The sequence below is a fragment of the Rutilus rutilus genome, assembly GCF_951802725.1.
Source record: "Rutilus rutilus genome assembly, chromosome: 1".
Lineage (NCBI taxonomy): Eukaryota > Metazoa > Chordata > Actinopteri > Cypriniformes > Leuciscidae > Rutilus > Rutilus rutilus.
In genome coordinates, this window is record NC_140209.1 from 52,831,914 (window position 1) to 52,851,743 (window position 19,830).

Genomic DNA, 19,830 nt, shown 5'->3' on the forward strand with positions numbered 1-19,830 from the left:
AATTCATACGAGTAGTCTTTACAGAAGCACATCCATGCAAAAAAAGATTTATTATGTACAAAAACATTCAATTATCTACATTCAATTGAAGATAATTACCAGTAATAGTCTCAACTGTATCATAAATGCAATGTTTTCAATGTTGAAATACCTTTTTCCAACAAGGTTTAATGAGCAGAGACTATAAGACATTTGTAGTCTGAATTCCCTGAAAAGTGTAAACCACATGGGACTGTGAATTCCCTGAAAAGTGTTCCGAACAGCCCAACATTGGCTCAACCAATGGCGTTAGTTTGTGGCAGGAACTGGAAACCCGTTTGAAAAAAGTCCTTATGTCATTTGATTACGCTAAGGCAGCAAAACTTATACTTCAACTGTAAAATCTGTGCATAGCTCTGCAAGATCTCTCCCACAGACACATTTTGGAATTTCATGAATAACATGTCTTAATGCTCTTTTCAGTGCAAGTATAAAGAGTACAATACATGTTGTTCTTCAGTAAAACAATCAACATTTCTGATTGTTCTATTTAAGGCACTACAGTACAGATCAAACGTCATGAAGTATGAAATGGCAGAGTTAATTCACCTCAACAGACGGCATAAAATGTCTTTCATAGTCCGAGACAGGTTGCTGGTCCCACCACTCTTCACCACCAGCGCCCTCCTCTTCATCAGTATCAACCATCTCACTGTACTCTTTTCTCCAGCTGTCCTGCTTTGAAATGTTTCGTCTGTTTGATTCCTCGGAGTCTTCTAACCACTTCTCCCCACCTAAATTTGTTCTGCCCAGTCCATCTGGCACCTGGAAATGTCGGGGTTCCACATCGATTAAAATCTTCTCCAGTTCAGTCTCCGAGGAAGAGGAAGGTGTGTTGGGATGCAGGTTCTCCACGATCTCCAGCTCAGAGATCTTCAGAGGCGTTTCCGACGGAGAACAGAGCCATGGCCATGCATGCTGGAAGAAAAGCCAAGCTCACTGTTTAGAAGAACAAATATTCTACCATATTTATATGGGTGGCAATCTCTTTCATATAGCTTTATAAAACTTTAGATGCTTACCTGAAAGTTCATATGTTTAAATGATTTACTGTTTAATGGATCTGGGATCTTCTGGGAACAGTAACGTAACCTGTACCAAGACAGCAGATATTCATTTACCAAAGTGCGTCTAATTTACCAGTTGAGGACCTAATATAGTTCTTTTTGTATTCTCCGCTTAGGGATGAAAAAAAGATTGACTATTTTTTACACTTCTAAAACACCAGTTAAGAAAGCATCTGATCATAGCGATGTGGGTATGTTTGCATGAGCTCTGCAATTCGGCACTCCGGCAAAGTCACGGCACGTTTATTTATATAGCGCTTCATACAATGGATAGCTTGGCATGGCAATGGTAAATAGGATGATATACAGTGGTCAACATTTGAAGTGGATTCATGTATAAAATTGATGTATAACTTTGATGAAAGGTTTTGTTTTGATCCACTTCAAATGTTGACCACTGTAGTTGGAATCATTTTTATCTGATAATTGAATGGAATGCCAAAATTATGTGGATTCCCCTAACCTGCTCATTAAGTGTAGAAGATTAAGATTAAGGTCAAGATTTATCCTCACAGAAATGACTAGACTAGTCAAGCTCACTATTTAGAAGGGGGAATCCATATACTTTTGGCCATATATTGTATGATGGAATTATAATGAAAGGTAGTACTCACAAGACACATTTAAAAGCAATGACTAATATCAGGAAAGGCAATGGTATGAATACAGCCATCAGTATTGAAGAAAAATAACCTAGGAGATGAGATGGAAAGAAATGACTGGTTAACTACCTGATGCTGAATTTTTTAACTACATACTGTATGCAAACAAAGACCTCTTAGTATTTTGGACAATGCATGCAATGTAAACCCCAAATGAAGGAAGGAAGGAAGGAAGGAAGGAAGGAAGGAAGGAAGGAAGGAAGGAAGGAAGGAAGGAAGGAAGGAAGGAAGGAAGGAAGGAAGGAAGGAAGGAAGGAAGGAAGGAAGGAAGGAAGGAAGGAAGGAAGGAAGAAACAGCTCATCTTACTTTTTTCTTCAGGGGTGGAGAAAGTGGTGATGCTCCTCATGCCTTCACCAGCAGCGCTCACAGCGCTCACCCAGGCCTGGTACTGCCGGGACGGCTGCAGGTCTGACAGATGCATGCTGGTCCTGTCACTGCTCACCTTATACCCTGTTAAAGAGGCCAGAGGACAAAGATATACTCTACTGTTAAAAGTTTGGGGTATGTACGTTTTTTTTTTTTTTTTTAAAGAAGTCTCTTCTGCTCACTGAGGCTACATTTATTTCAGTGGTATTCAAATGGTGGACCTGTAGAAATGGTGAAAGGGCCCAGTAAAATGATGTCCCGCGGTCCAGATGGAACATATACATATTTGTACTGGGCCATTTTACCGTTTCAATAGTTTAAAGTGAGCAGTGTGTCAAAACAAAGGAGCTGTTCACATCAAAAGCGCCCGGCGTCATTTATTTCAACGCTATATCCACTAATATTTTTATCTAGAGCCAAACTCGCTTCATTCAAGCTCTTTCAGTTCCGTGCGCGTCGCTTCTCTCTCCCGATAAAGACATTAAAGCTGCAGATGACGCGGCTATTTTAACAACAGTAGCAGAAACACGGTGAGCAGCAAATTGATACTTTTGCTAAAACGCTGCAGAAAATCAAATGAGAATGTAGTAATTACAATAATGTTTTACCTTTAGTGTTATTAAAAGCATTTCATAAAAAATAATGTTATAAACTGGAAAATTATTTAGAGATGGCAAGGGAAGACAAAAAACTTTGAAATTACTAGATAACTTTGTTTTGTGCCCATGATGAGATTTCTCATTATTAGTTTGTTTGTTTTAGAAGTTTATTACCTACTTGAGCAAAATATAAAAATGGTCCATTCTTTCCTTATGGAAGATTGTGGCCAAAACTGGTACTGCAATCACTTTCAAATTACTGTAGAGCGGTGTATTGTGTCTATGTCTAGTGACATATCTGGGCCATTTTATGATTAATTGAAATACATTTCTTACATATGGCTCCTTTAAGAGGTAAACACTGCAACCCCCGCTTTCTTAGTCCCAAGGCCTTCTATGTGCCATACATGGTTTAAATGTGAAATAAATAAATAAATAAATAAATAAATAAATAAATAATAGCCGGATAAAACATCTGACCTTTTTTATATCCATATCCAGTTGGGAGAATTTTTTTGGTAAATAATGGTAAACATTTTTATACATCCATGCTTTGGCTCTTGGGGCCCAAGATTCACATCTTTTATGAATATTTTGAGTGTTTAGGATTTATTCTTTTACAGTACCATGGCTGCGGTATTACTACAGTATTGTCCAGACCTCCGCTAGGAAAGAAATAAAGAGACTGAACCTCTTTAACTTTAATTGAATACATTTTTTTGTAAATTTGGAGTGCTGTCAGTACAGAGAACAACGACAAAAATCGGTGTTGCCTACATCATGTTATCCTCTTTTTAAAATTTGCACCCTGTTGACTTCAATACGGCAAGTTTTAAACCTGCTTTTAGCCTCTTAACATCCTTGATGTGTCATTACAAGTGCACAGGTCATGTGAGTGATTCCTTCAGAGTGAACACGGTGAATCTGACTGCAGTAGATGTGAAAGATATGGATAAAAATTATGTTATTTCAGCCAGCGCTCATACCTGTATTTACATCCTGTTTTCGGTCGAAGTCCACAGTAATCGATTGTCGAGTTCACGCGCATAGGTTAGTTACCTATGATCACGCGCGTGAACTCGACAATCGATTACTGTGGACTTCGCCCGAAAACAGGATGTAAATAAAAGCATTCCTCTCAAAAACAAACAAAAAAACAAAAAATCTTACTGACCCCAAACTTGGTAGTCTAAGTATTAATATTTCATGTTGCAATTTTGGTCAAATAATAGAAACTCAGGGTCTACAATATAATGAAAGTACTAAGCATTGCTTTCTTAAGCCCGGGACACACTAAGCCGACGTCAAAGGACTAGCAGCGATTAAAGCTGACTGTGTTGTCGCCTCTCATCAGCTGTGTCTCGGCCAAAAAGCTGCGCTTGAACACATCAAAAGGACTAAAGTCGACTTTCAACTTGCGTGTGTGTTCTGCTCCTGCGTGAGGAAATACCTGACTATATCAACGGGTATCAATAGTCTATTTTCATCATTCAAAAAGAGAAACCGAGACTAGGACTGCAGATATACAAACCGTAAACAAAGCAGCGCTTGTTTACCATTTTGAAATATTAATCACACTGAACACTTTCTTCATTCCATTATGAAAATATTCATGCATTTGAACGCTCAGGTAAGATGATGCAAAATTATAACAGCCTTCTGCCTGTACCGTCTTGACTTCTTTGCTCGCTTTCATCACTTTTCTCATTCGATAAGCTGAACAGCCAATCAGAGTTGGTTAGCTGTTCAATCAACATGCTGAATGGGCCAAAGAAACCCAGACGGCACCTGGCTAGAGCCAACGGTGCAGAACACACTGAAAAAAAGAAGCCCTAGACGCTCAAAAACAGCCCTACATTAGTTCGGATTGCCCCGAGCTTAAGATTTACATTAAAGCAGAGATAATGGATTACCTGTCTCATTGATGCCCACCAAGTAATGCAGGATGACACCTTTGCTCTCATGCACAGGGATGGGGCTCCACATCAGATTGACAGAAGACTGAGAGATGATCTTTACATGGAATTGTGGGACTTTAGGAGGAACTGGGCAGGGAGATAAAGAGATGATACCAATATGAAGTCTTGATGACTAGCAAATCTGATTACAGGATACTTTGTGCCCTAAAACTGCCACAGCTTACTCAAAGTGAGAAAATGTTTTATGAATGGAATGAATGAATGAATGAATGAATGAATGAAATCAATCTAAGTGAAATGTTGCACTATACAAGCTAATTATTGACAATGCAATATACTTCTACAGTGGATGTGTCTTTTGACAAATAAGCTTAATATTAAAAATGTTAATCAGGGGTGTATGTTTGTAAATACACACTGCTACTTAATTGTAATGTAAATGTAATTTTGGCTCTCTGTTGTATTGGACAATTTGCAATTAAAATGGAAAAGCCAGATTTTATTTGATGTCTTGTGGACTTTGGTCTGTTGTTAATAAAACAACCAAAAGTGCAGTCAGTAATTTAAGGGATGTCATACCTCCTTGAAGTGTGTATGCAATCGCTGACTTGAGGAAAGTGCTGTGGTTGTTGAAGACAGCATACAGTGACACATTATATGCTGTGTAGTTCCTGAAGTCACCTTTGGATGGAGACAAACGTGAAATCACTGTTAGGGTCAGAACAAATTACAGCTTTCTCTCTTTCACACATCCACTTGTTTCACTATATTAGTGAAGACACTGCATAGACCTGCATTGATTTTACATTAGGTTAATGGTATTTTCTATGGCCTAAAGCACCCCCCCCCACCCCTACACCTACCCATTACAGAAACATGTGCAAAACACTAGATTTAAAGAAAAAAAAATTGGCAGATTTTTTATCCTTTTTTACTAGTGAGGACCAGTAAAATGTCCTCACTAGTCAGTTACTAATATTTCACTGTGGACATTTGGCCCTCACAAGTATAGCTAAAACCTGTACACACACACACACCTGTGATTGTGACAGATGTCTGGGTTCCGTTTACTCTGACCCAGCTCAGGCACGGACAGTGAGGTACTGACACGTACTGGACCACATACTCCAGGACGCTGTCAGAGAACTGTGGGTGTACAGACCATGAGACCCGCAGCGTCTGTTTCTCACCCGTTACACTCAGATACACCTCAGGTGTTGTCTGTCCTGCAGGGCATAAATATCATTTAAATGTAATTTTACACTACCATTCAAAAGTTTGGGATTGGCAAGATTTTTTAAAAGAAGTCTCTTATGCTCAGCAAGGCTGCATTCATTTTATTATAAAAATATTTAACATATATATATATATATATATATATATATATATATATATATATATATATATATATATATATATACACATACACATACAGTTGCAATCAAAATTATTCCAACCCCCATTGCAAATCAGATTTAATGGCATCAGTTACAGAATTTCAACTGTTTGCAATGAACAAATCAAACAAAAGTAATTTAAATAGTTCAACACAACAAATGTTTCAAGTGGTTTCCCAAAATTCAACAGAAAATGCAACTTTTAATGACTTCTGCAGTCTCAAAATGATTCAACACTCTTCATGGCAAGCATCTTTAGTACTTGGTAGAACACACTTGTGCTTTTATGACCTGCTGCAAACAAGATGTAGAACCAGACACCAGCTTATGGCAGCGTTTCTGAGGAATCTTAGTCCATTCCTCATGAGCAATGGCCTCCAGTTCAGTGATATTCTTGGGTTTGCGTGCCCATACCGCCTTCTTCAAATCCCACCAGAGATGGGTTCAAGCCAGGTGACTGTGATGGCCACTGTAGAATCTTCCAAGACTTCTTCTGCAACCAAGCCTTGGTGGAATTTAAGGTATGCTAGGGATCATTGTCCTGTTGGAAAATCCAATGCTTCAGCTTCGAAGCTTCAGCTTTCTCACTGACGGCATGACGTTTTTTCCTAGGATTTCCTGATACTTCAATAAATCCATCTTGCCTTCCACACGCTGCAGGTTTCCAGTGCCAGAGGATGCAAAGCAGCCCCAGAGCAATCACCGAGCCCCACCATGCTTAACTGTAGACAGAGTGTTCTTTTCAGCATATGCTTAATTCATCTTCCTCTAGACATACTGCTGATTCATAGGGCTGAAAAGATCCAGTTTTGTTTTATCGGTCCATAGAACAGAATCCCCAAACTTCTTTGGCTTATTTATATGATTTTGAGCATATTGGAGCAGACTTTTCTTGCGCTTTTGGGTCAGTAGTGGTGTACATCTTGGTGCAGGTCTTTTGCTGTCACTCTAGGGTTTTTCTGAACCTGCCTTTTCAGCAATCTGGTTGCAGCAATTGGATAGCTGCGTTTTCTGTTTTTCCTTTAACTTTGAACTTGCAAACTATGCTTTCAACTGTATCGCTAGGAACATTTATTGCCTTCGCTATCTTTTTGTATCCTGTTCCTTGTTTGTGAAGGGCAATTATATCTTCTCTTAACTTTTTGGACCATTCTTTTGACTTCTTTTGGCCATATTTCTAACTTGCAGTCAAACGTGACACTCAACAAACCTAACCAGTTCAGATATTTCATGTGTTCTAGCTCAAGCACACCTGGTGCAACTAATGAAGCCCTTGATTGTGTAACTCAGGTGTCCTTGAGACACCACCTTTTTTGCAGATTTGTGCTGTTGTGAGGGATTCTATTCAGGGGGTTGAATAATTTTGAAACTGCAGAAGTCATTAAAAGTTGCATTTTCAGTCAAATTTGGGGAAACCACTTGAAAAATTTGATGTGTTGAGACATTTCAATTACTTTTGTTTGATTTGTTCATTGCAAACAGCTGAAAGTCATTTTGCCAATAAACCTGATTTGCAGTGGGGGTTGAATAATTTCGATTGCAACTGTGTGTATGTATATATATATATATATATATATATATTGCATTTTTAAGTAGAACTTGAACAAAATGAGAGACAATGGCAAATGACTAATAATTTTGAAATTAAACATCAATTATAAGCTCAACATAACTTAACATAACTTTGAATCAGAATTTTGCATTGACATACCCCTCACAGGAAACGGCATGAATGTGGGGACGGACGTGCCCAGTGAGGTGTTGGCTGACACAAAAACTCCCACAACACCAATCTTGAGAGGGAAACGCATGAGCTGCGGGCAGTTCTGCTCGGTGCGATGCTGACTTCCTGTGTCTCTCCGCTGCCTGATCTCAGTTCCATTTTTAAGCTTCAGTGTCACAATATAGTTGCTAATGTTCCCTCTAGCCTGGGACAGGGGCATTTCCTGAGAGACAGGAAATAATGTCAGACAGTCAAACTTCTACAGCTCATTCATGATGTAATGAATCGTGACTGACCCACTGAACAAGAACCAGTTAGAATGATGTATTATGGGAGTATAGCCTACTTTCCAAAAGATGTTACAGGAGTAGTCAGAATAAGGGGCACAATCACTCCAAACGTCCAGCTGCCCAACCGGTGCTGAAAAGACAGAATATTACAGACAATTATCGTCATTGATTATTTTATATAATAGATTTAAAATGGAACGCTAGCATACTACATAAAGCATACTGTGCAGTAGTATGTACTGTACATTAAAAAGTTTTTTTTTTAAACGATTCAAACATTCATATATACATATACACATATATACATATATATATGTTGGGTGAAAAGAACAGTAAAAACATTTAGAATGATAAAAAATCTGTTTCAAATAAATAAATAAGAACTGTTTTTTGAGCACCAAATCAGCATATTAGAATGATTTTCAACTTTGTCCTCACAGGAATAAATTACATTTTTAAATAATATTACAATAGAAAACAGAAACTGTTTGTTTTAACTGTTTTTGATCAAATAAATGTAGCCTTGGTGAACATGAGACTTATTTAAAAACATTTTAAAAAAATTTGCGACCACAAACTTCTGAACCATAGTCAGAGTGGATTCTAAACATCGTGTTCACTCTTGTTTAAAACTGAATTGTGTCTGTATTTATTTAGCACTGACAACTGTATTCTGCTGCTGTGTGAATTTGAATCAAGATTATCCTCAAAAACAGTAAATGAGTGCATTAAAGGGTAACTAAACCCTAAAACAACTTTATTTAGTTAATGATCTGTAAGACTGGGGCTTTATTATGCTGTTCATTGATTCAAGCAATTTTTTTGACATTTGGGTATAAAGTGTTTTAATTCTACAATATATGGTGTAAAAACGTCTAAGTGCTGCCCTCTTCAGGTTTAATGGTGGCTATTGCAGTTGAATTTTTCTATTGGAAGTTGTGGTGCCCTATGACAGAGGTTCCCAAACTTTTTGCCTCGGCCCCCCCCATACATATGGGTCACATCTCGCAATTTCAGATAATCCCGGGTATTCCCCTGCAACTGACAGCCAGAATTCATCCAACGGAGTTGAGACAAAGGCTGCTCGCAGGGTCCTGTCACTGGATAGGACCAGCAGTGAGTCCTGTAGTCCCGATGACAGGTTGCTGCCAGTGGTGGTGGCAATAAACGGCTGTCGGATCCATTCGTTGTTTTCATTTTTCTCTTCCTGAAAATACCGCTTGAAATGTCCAATAAGTCAGCGTAAATGATTAGTTATCAATGTTTTTGTCCCGTCATCCAGAAGCAGCTCATTCTCCTCAATAAATTCATGTAGTCCATCAAACATCTCCACACTTCCTTTTTCTATTCGCGCAGTCCATCGCTCCATCTTCTTTACAAATCCGATTACTTTGTCGGCTAATGACAATGTTGGTATTGGGGCCTTGCAGTGACATGTTAAGTCCATTCAGTCTATCAAAAATATCTGCCAAGTAGGCCAGGTTTGTCAGAAATGTAGGATCTGTCAGACTTTCTGCGTAGGGAGACTGTATATCCAATAAGAATAGTCGCACTTCATCTCTCATTTCAAAAAGACGCCGCAATACTTTACCTCGCGACAACCACCTGACCTCAGTGTGCAACAGTAAAGATTCATGTTCAGATCCCATTTCTTTGCACATAACAGCAAACAGTCTCGTATTGATGGGACGTGCTTTTATTACGTTAACAATTTTAATTACTGTTTGAAGCACGCAACTCAGCTCATTATCAAGGGCCTTGGAAGCAAGAGCTTCCCTGTGTATAAAACAATGGGTGAATCTTACGTGTGGTGCAACTGCTTGATTCTTCGCCTTAGACCCTTATGTTTGCCCATCATAGACCAGCTCCATCCGTACACACGGCCACACAGTTATCGAAACTCAGCCCCACTTCCTGCATCTTGCTATCAAGTTTGTTGAATACATCCTGTCCTGTGCATGTCCCATCCAGCGTAGTGCAAAATAACATATATTCGTGTAGTTTCCCCTCATAGCAGTATCTGACAAATAAGAGCAGCTGTGCTGCATTTGATATATCTGTCAATTCATCAAGTTGTCGGGAAAATGTTCCAGATTTTTTTTATACGATCAATAAGCTGAATCTTTATGTCGTTTGCCATGTCATCTATTCGTCGGGCAACGGTGTTATCTGACATTGGGACCTGTTTAAGCTGACTTGCTATTTTTTCATTATCCATAGCTTGACGCATGGCTATTGCTGCAGGGAGAATGAGCGTCTTGCCAATTGTGTGTGGCTTCTTAGATTTTGTAATGAGGTATGAAACTTCATAAGATGCAGCCTGGAGTTTGGTAGTTGTTGTAGTCTGTGTAGTCAATACTTTCTTTTGACCACGCAAATCTTGCTCTTTGCGACGATTGTTTTATCAATGTGTGTTGGGTGTTTGGTGTGTAAATGTCTCTTCATTTTCCCTGGCTTCAAACTGTCATTTGCTAGTACCTCCGTAAACATTACACATTGTGGACGTGCATCCCCATAAACCAGGAGACACGTAAATCCATACCGAATGTAATCGTCTTGATATCTCCTTCTCTTTGCTGAATTTAAGTGGGCCTGCGAATGCTTGCGTTTCCCTCGCACTTTCACTGGCACCACTGTATCCCCCGCCAGGCTATGCACAGTTCCCACGGGTTTTTCGATCTGCCTTGGATCTGCCTCCACAGGTTCTGCCTCCTCTAGCCTCGGTGTGTCAATGTTAGATTTCGGTTCATCTGTGTTTGCTCCAGTTATTTTAGGCGTAGAATCAACGATTATATTTTTACGAATCAGCCAACGATCCATCTTATTTTCTTCACTCTGAAAAGTTTTGCTTGCTGCTAGCGGGTATTATTACCAGTTGAAACAAGATAGGCTATGTCAGCTTTTAAAACTGTGATCGCCCCCCAGTGACAATTAAGGGAAAATACAAAAATTGGCATTAACCAGAATAACCAAACATAATTTTCCCTCTCAGCTTTTCACTCACGCCCCCCCAATGGTAACGTCGCGCACCCCTATAGAGCTCCGGACCCCACGTGACCACCAGTGTTCGGGCCGCCATTTTGGCAGTAAAATGACAAGCGCCAGCGCCACCGCCTGCCTGATATGAAGTGATCAGTGCACAAGCGGAATCCAACGGCTGGGGGGTCCCATCTTTCAGTCTTGTTTTGCTTGCTTCTGGCTCTTTTAATGGCGCTGATCCAATTAGCTCGCCTCTCCGCATCTTTAGGAATGCGGTAAAACGACGTGCCTTTCTTTTTCCCTCGTTTATTTGTGCAACCTGGTGCACAACAGTTATCGACCATGTTTAGCCGCCTTCACCACAACAGTCTGCCAGTCTGCCGAATGCTGCCAAAATGGCGGTGCGCACGGTTTCCTGTCACGTAACTACGTCATCCCCCGGAACTCTATAGGGGCGGGTCCCACACTTTGGGAACCACTGCCCTATGACGCAAGAGGGTACCAGCTAACCGCTTACTTTTCCAGCATTTTAAAAATATTGCCAGTGGGTAGGGCTGTCGCGGTGAAGGATTTTCCCTTGCGGTAATTTTGAGTGGCTCAATAGCGCGATATGCGGTTTTACCGCATTTATTAATTTATTTGGATTTATTTGTTGCTATATAAATAAGTGTCACGATGTGGTCAGCATGCACAAAAACGAGTACATTTTCAGTAACCAATAAACCGAAACTAAACAGCGTCTCTGCGCATTGAAAGCCTGTCACTCAGAGCGCAGTTGTTACGGCAACGGACTGTCTGAGTGAGTCAAACCATTCATTCAACAACACATTCAAAAACGCTGATTGATTCATTAAAAAATAGTAGTGAAACAAGGTTAATTATTTTTAACTTTGAGCTCCACTTTTCAAGGCTCAGCTGACCAGCAATGCGTCGCATGGGTAACACTGAAGCTTCACTTAATAGAGACAAATGGCATTGATTCAGTGCGTGACTCACTGAGTTTTGTTTCCCACGACCGCGAGTTCCTCGCTCTGTGGATGCTGACCAGCGCTGTCGCTGATGCCATTCATGGTAAATACCCTTTATTTTAAACGTTAAAAGGATGACAGGACAAATATTTAACTTTCCTTGGACACGGCAACCTTTTCACGAGTATGACTTGACCTCAAATACAGACGCAGGTAATCGCACGCGCTCAGTCGATCTCTCTCATTCACAGTCTGTTTAGGCTTAAGTGCAAATCCACGAAGCCTCTGTACAAATCACCATGATAAAACCATGATCACCACGTCTTATTATCATTATTAACTTATTTAACATTCAATACACATGCACGAAGTTCAAAACAAGAAGGGTTTCGCCTTATGAAAAAAGAAAAGACGTGTATATCGCGGTTGCTGCGGTTACTTGAATTCCTCTGCGGTTGGCTTGTCAGTAGCGCGGTACTGCGATATTGAGGTTATCGCGACAGCCCTACCAGTGGGTGGAGTCAGGCTCTGACCAGCGGTTGAGTTACCCTTTAACCCTTTAAAACCGACTGTGTCGTCGCCGACACATACCAGCAAGCTTCATTTTACCGTAACTCTTCAACCGTTTGCACTATCAAAACCATTCAAATTGCCCGACAGTAGACGACATGCGCTTTTCGGCAATATACGGCTTATTACGGTAATTTCATGCTTTCCGTCTTCACATGACAGCAGCGCGGGATGAAGAAGGATTTGAACAGAGAGATACGAAGCGCGGCAGGTTAGAGTGTTTTGGATTGCATAAAATAATAAAAGAAACGAACAACTACATGGCAAAAGAAGTGTTAGACAGCAGAAGAGGGGATTGGGATGATTTTTAATGAAACTTGGGAGGCGGATGGCCGTTACTCTTTCACATATCTAAGCATGTGTATGTGTGCGTGCCTATGAATGCGTGCATTTGTATGTGTGCGTGTATGAAAAAAAGTGTCCTAAATGAAAACTGTGCAACCCAATGTCACAAAAAAAAGACTTGTATATATGTATAATAGTTCATTTTTCAACTTTAAAGTGGTAGTTTCTTTCGTTCATGATTTTTTCTGTTTTTTTTTCTAAATAAAAATCAATACATTTATTCTTTTTTTTAATTTTTTTATTCTATTTACAAACTCACCACACACAATAATGGTAAATATGGTAAAAAAAAAATAAAAAAAAAATGGTAAACTAGTTTGTTGAAAGCTTATATTTTTCTGAAAAAGATGACACCTTGCACATGAAGATAGCACATTGTTTTAGAATTTTACAGTCAAAAAATCTAACTATGTGAAAAACACCTATTTTAGCTTCAGGTTCTAAAGGGTTAATGTCCTAAATGAATGGATAATGTGTGTCTTTCTCTGACCTGCAGCGGGCGTTGTGACTGGAAACACTGAACTCCAGTTACTCATGACTTTCTCTTCATATCCACAGTGGCAGCGAACACGAAAACGGTACTCTGTGAATGGCTGAGAATCTTCCAACGGAAACGTGGACTGGAAATCATCCTCCTGCACAATTAAAATTCAACAATTGGTTTAACTAGAACATAACTTATTAAAGGTTCAGTTCCACCCAAAATTTTAATTCTGTCACCATTTAAGCTACTCACCCTCAATGGTCTTCTTAATGATTTTGGGTGAACTAAATCTTACAACTAGTACTGACAAATCTCTGACACTATGAAAACTATTCAATTATTGGCAACACTATTATGATGGTCCATTTTAAACATTCTACTAACAATAAGCAACTTTTCAACTACATTTCAACTACCAGTCATTAGAGTATTATTAGACTGTCTGCTTAATCAGGGCTGCCAACTTTTGAGTTTAGCTTGGAGTGTTGTGATTGTCAAAACACTTGGATTTTTGAAGTTTAATAGTTATGTTTACATGGTACGATGACTGGTAGGCTACTGTTTTTATTAGTGCTTGACTCAATTTCAATTCATAAGCATGTAAGTCAATTCCAATCTTGATTCAATATTGATTAACTTGGATAAATATCAGATACAGTAGCTACATGTTAATTTTTCTCAAATAAAAAAATTCTCTCAACTAATGCTGTCCCTTTGCTCCACGATTTTTCACTGCGTGAGAAAATGGATGTGTGGCGTGGTAACGTGAGAACTGCGCGAATCTCACGCTGAATGCGTGAAAGTTGGCAGCCATGAGGCTTAATATTTTGATGCTCCCCAACAGACATTCTACTGACTATAAGGAACTTCGTAACTACATGTCAGCTTATTCTACAAACTAACCCTAACCATAACGGTCTACAAATACTCTAATGAGAGTTAGTTTACACAGTTGCAAAATCAACTACATTGAATTGAACAATTTAATAGTTTAACACTCATTAACACTTACTATTCTACTCTATTTCTATTATCCATTTTGAAAATTATCCATGTATAAAAAAAAAATTGCTAGGTGTACTTTCCTAGACTAATTGGTACTTGTCACAGCACATATTGTATTACATATTGTTGCCCTATTGTTGGTTTGATTGCTTCTAGTGCTCCCCTCACTTTGGATAACAACGTCTGCTAAATGATTAAATGTAAATCAATGAGAGTTAGTGGACATGTACTTGCAAAGTAACTTAGAATTAGGAGAATGTGGACTGTCAAAATAAAGTGAAACCGAGCTATCTTTGATTGCATCCTTATAGTCATAACAAAAAATAATTTACATTAAAAAATTAATACATTTTTCCTTAATTTACATTGAAAAATGTTGACAAAACACAAATGTGTTTGTCCTAGGGCTGGTTTAAAATCTACACTTTCTGTTTTACTAAGATTTGTATTTTAATAATCCAATACTGATTCTTAAAACGCAAAAGATCCATCTTTTAATCTGTTTTAATGGATGTGATAATACTTCATTAAACATTACGCACACCTCTGATTCTGCAGATGGATGGATTTTCTTCTGGACTAACTCACTACAGAAACTCAGTTCACTAAAGCCATTTTGAACACATGAGTGAAAATGCCAGAGCTGCACCCATGAAGCCAGTGACACCAATCTTAGAGGATTAAATTAAATGGGATTTTCCATTCCTCCTCTCACCTGAATCCAGTCCATGTGATCGTGTGCGCGGTATTGCACTTGACACTTCTTGTCTAAGGGGCCCACACTCTCACAGCACATGTTCCAGTCGATCACCAGCGGCATGAAGCTGTAGGTAATATTGCTGGGGGGGTATGGACGAACTAAAAAATTAAAAAAACAGGGAAAAGATTTAAAGCTAGAACTAAGCATTTCAATTCATTATTTTTCAGTTTTTGCCTGCAAGTTTCATTAACTTGAGCTACACTACCATTCAAAAGTTTGGGCTCTTAGTCGCTTATGATCAATAAAGGCTCAATTTATGACTATGTCTACACTAACCACATTTGAAAACAAATATTTTTCCGCTATGTTTTGGCCTTCCGTTCACATGAGAAGAGCTTTTTGAAGACACTATCCCAAGTGGCTAAATTTGAAAACACCATTTTTGCATTGTAGAGTGACCTGTGAAAAGGAGGTATTTGAAAACAATGACATGTTTAGTAATGTCACACATATTATATTAATAGTTATCTATGTGTACTGGCATTGTAGTTCCTGCTGTTCATTTACATAGTGTTTAAAACAAAAAACAAAGTCAGCACACCAAAGCTCAAAAATATGCAAAAAATTAAATTCAACAACACACGGAGTGAGTCACTATTCGATTTTTTGCATATTTTGGTGCTTTGGTGTGCTGACTTTTTTCAGTTTTTTTTCTGTTATTTCTTTTGTCGAGCACCCAATCCGGAGCATATTTTTGACAGTGATGTGCGTGCTTTGGTCTTATTTTTGCATAGTGCATTAAAAATAAATGTTACTTTGTTCAATCTTCAAATTATGTTCCTGCAAAACAGAAGACAGAAAATGTACCCGCCATTGCTGTTCTGTGTCAAAACATGAGCGCAATTGTGTTTCCATACATGGAATGGCGATTGGATGCGACCTGGACACACAAGAAGTGGTGAGAGATTTTGCTAATAAAGCGATCATTAACTTTATTATGCCTGGTCCCGCTGTATCATCTCAGTGAGCTTTTAACATGCACAACTTTTTAACGTTAGTTAAAACGCCATTTTCAAATGTATCCACATTAATGTAGACGTTGCCTGTTTGATCAAAACTTCAGTAAAACCAGTAATATTATAAAATACTGTTACACTTTAAAATAACTTTATTTGTGATCAAAGCTGTGATTACAGCATCATTACTCCAGTCTTCAGTGTCACATGATCCTTCAGAAATCATTCTGATATGCTGATTTGATGCTCAAGAAACATTTATTATTATTATTATTAATGTTGAAAATGGTTGTGCAGATTTCTCTAAAAGAGTACTTTGATTAGTACTGTATATCGAGGGAGAAGAGAGAGATTTGGAGGTGATGGGCTCTTTTTTTTTTTTACATTTATTAATAATAATCATCATCAGAATTGTGTGTATACTGACTACTTTACTGTGCTTCAAATGCAGCCAATAAATGCACATGCACATGGTTCAGAGAAATGGTTTACAATAGAGCAAACATGACTTACTGATATGGCCTGTGTTGAAGACAGACTCTTCAGATTGTGCAGAGCCCAACACATTTTTGGCAGTAACCCATGCTGTAATGTCAGTGCTTTTCACATACTCCTCTCGGCTTATGACCACATTCTCTTGATCGCTCTCCCTTGAGTTAATGTTCCTGAATGTAAACACAAAAAAGGTTAATCTTTTATATTTGAAATTTAAATATGTTTATCATGAAGTTATGATAAGAAGTTTAGATATTTAATTTGAATTATTAGTCATTTGCGATTGTACTTAGGTTCTACTTTAAAAATGCAAAAGTTTTGACTTCTTATTAGTAAGTGAACACCGTCACACCCATAAAAATCTTTCCAGAGAAGAGTGTAAATGGTTGGAATCATTGGCTCATTGGATCTCGTCCAGGAGCAGTGAATGTCTTCAACCACGTCTTCAATCGCACAATCAGGGCGGGATGGGGATGAGGGTGGATCTGTATAAGATGGAAAACTATTCTTTAGGAAAGCCAACTAATGAAGTATAAATAAAAGGTAGGGGAAATAAAAACAAACAAAGCCATAATAGCCAACACAAAGAGCTGCACCTTTAATTTCAAGACTGAAAAAACAGGAAGTCACATGTGTAAATCTGCCAAAGTAAGACTGCCAGTGTTTCACACACTTCCCCTCCTTGTCTAATTTTGGACATAATTTAAACACAAGCATTTCTCAAAGAATGTCCCAGACTCAATTCAGATTAAGCTCTGTTACCAAATAAAATTATTTACAGTTACACATTTGGCTAATGCTTGTATCCAAAACTACTTAAATTGCATTTAAGGTATACATTTTATCAGTTCATGCATTCCCTGGGATTTTAACCCATGCTCTACTGGGTTGAGCTACAGCAACACAACTTTCAGTAATGCACTTACAATGGAAGCCAACGGGGCAAGGCATCCTAGAGAGCTTAGAAACAAAAATTATGCATCTTGTATTTTTGTTAAACCACTTTTAGAGATGCACTGATATGAACATTTTGCCTGATACGGTTAACCGATAATTCTTTATATCTGAAAGCCGATAACCGATATCTTGGCCGATAAATCCACATTTTTATATAATTTTTGAGAGCCAGATTACAAAAACAAAAGCTTCACCATTACCATGTCCCAAGCACACAATTATAATGTTCTCATTATAATTTTATGTAGCCTATCTGACAGACTTTCCTTTTTTGAAGTGATACCAATCATATTTCAAGCAATTCAAAACCATTATGGCGAACAGTGTGCATCTGAAGTGTCTCAGCTGAAGGGAATAATCCATTCTTTATCGGCTTTAATATATCAGCCAAATTTTCTTATTGGGCCATAATGAGAACATTAAAAATGATCATATATCGGCAATACCGATATGGTGGCTGATATATCGTGCATCCCTACTTTGGTTCATTAATGTGTGGTATTTTGGCTGTAACGTTCTGCTTTACATTTTATGGTTATGAGTAACAAATGTGTGTGAGTGTGTCATGTGAACATAGACACTTGTACATAAAACTTGTGAAACCCAGAGCATTCCCAGATTCAGTAATGAAGTCATTGTTGATAAATGATCAATTCTGTTATACTCACAGCCTCCTCTTACTGTTAAATTGCAGGTATCGGATGTTTTTCCATTGCACATGCAGCGAATATGCCCTGTATGTTTTATTGCGATAGAGAAGTTGAAGGTTTCTTTGGCACTGGCACATGCGCTGGGTAACAGATGTCTCTGCCCCGGCATGATAACACAAAGCTGGAAGAGATCACAACTTTTTGCTCTTCCCCGTGCACTCGTGTGGCACACAACGGACACATTGTGTCCATCGGGATGAGCTTGATTCCACCAGCAGTTTACATCCACTTCAAAAGAGGCTGAATAAATAAAGAAGACAATGAATGGCAACAAGAACAGGTTGGGACAAAGATGCAGACTTGCGCTCAGTTCCACAAAACCATGCAGACGAAGTTTAACATGAATTCAATAATCTATCATAGATTATTGAATTCATGTTTGCATATTTTTGACATGATTTGAATATTTAATGTATGTGAAAACTGATTAAAAACACTAATTTGTATAAAGTTAAAGTTGCCTAAAAAGTATTTGGACACTTAATGTATAAATGTTACTGGAATAGATGCCAAATAATGCTGCTAGAGCTTCACTATTTTAAGGTATTTTGCTATTTAGTACTGTTATGTCTGAAACTTAAACCCTAAAAACTTATTTTTGTGAGTGTGCTTTATATTTTATTATATATTAAGATATAAAATAAATATGTTATTATATATATATACACATTCATTCCCCGAAAAAAGCATGATAGTCTCAGAGTTTATGATAGAATGTAATATTCCACACACACACAAAAAAATGTTTTGCTCACCTTGAGAGCATATCCACATGTAAAGTAACGTTAGCATACGAAAATTTAATTTTACATTCTGCCATGCCATCGCTCACGGCATCCGCGGACGCAAAAAGTCCAGTATTACGCAACGTTCCGTTAACCGAGTAATAGCACGTTTACGGAAAGTCCAGGCATTTGTTTGTTTCGCTGCTACGTGACATCGCTGACCAGCAAGGAGCACATGAAAGTTCTTCAGCCAGTCCACTTAAAAGTAATCACTTAATAACGTCATTCTCTACAGCCTGGAACGAGCATTTTCTATTTCTGGATATATTGTTCCCTTATGTTTGTTACAGCTAAAGTTTTCCGTCGCTTTAGTTGCACTCGCAGTGCTCGTCCTTATTCAGTCAAGCTCGAAGTCGAAGTCGCTGTACAGTACAGTCCACCACGCCTGTACGTGAGCTCGCGGGACAAGCCCACATCGTCACTACTACGCAAAACCGTTAACCAATCAGATCACGGGGGGAAATACTCTGCACGTTCATTGCATGGTTCCTTTGGTTACTTCCGTTACATGAACTTGATCTCGTGTGCTGCAGTGAGGAGCTACTGGATTCCTTCAGTAAAATGACCTTTAGCAAAAGGGGAAACTGCTTGACGAGTTTGTTTCTGTGAGACTATGCGCCAACTAAACTCACACTGTATATAACTGGTCAACTAAAAATGTGCTTTACATGGTATCTTCTAAATGAACTGTTTTTTTTTTATTCAAGGCAAAAATATTATTTAGTAAGAAAGAATGGATCCACTGATGATTAC

At 38.4% G+C, this 19,830-nt stretch overlaps 1 protein-coding gene across 1 annotated transcript; it reads right to left on the minus strand.

The window, feature by feature from the left end:
- Window positions 1-31: 31 nt before the first annotated feature.
- il12rb2l (interleukin 12 receptor, beta 2a, like) lies at window positions 32-19,603 on the minus strand. Its single transcript, XM_084418916.1, has 15 exons — window positions 19,048-19,603; window positions 18,251-18,532; window positions 16,978-17,110; window positions 16,644-16,795; window positions 15,130-15,272; window positions 13,416-13,560; window positions 8,120-8,193; window positions 7,762-7,996; window positions 5,691-5,879; window positions 5,233-5,334; window positions 4,648-4,779; window positions 2,076-2,219; window positions 1,721-1,799; window positions 1,062-1,131; window positions 32-957 (listed from the first exon to the last, which is right to left on the minus strand). The coding sequence occupies exons 1-15, from the start codon at window positions 19,115-19,117 to the stop codon at window positions 580-582; spliced, it is 2,328 nt and encodes a 775-aa protein (XP_084275042.1). The 5' UTR covers window positions 19,118-19,603; the 3' UTR covers window positions 32-579.
- Between the last annotated feature and the right edge of the window lie 227 nt (window positions 19,604-19,830).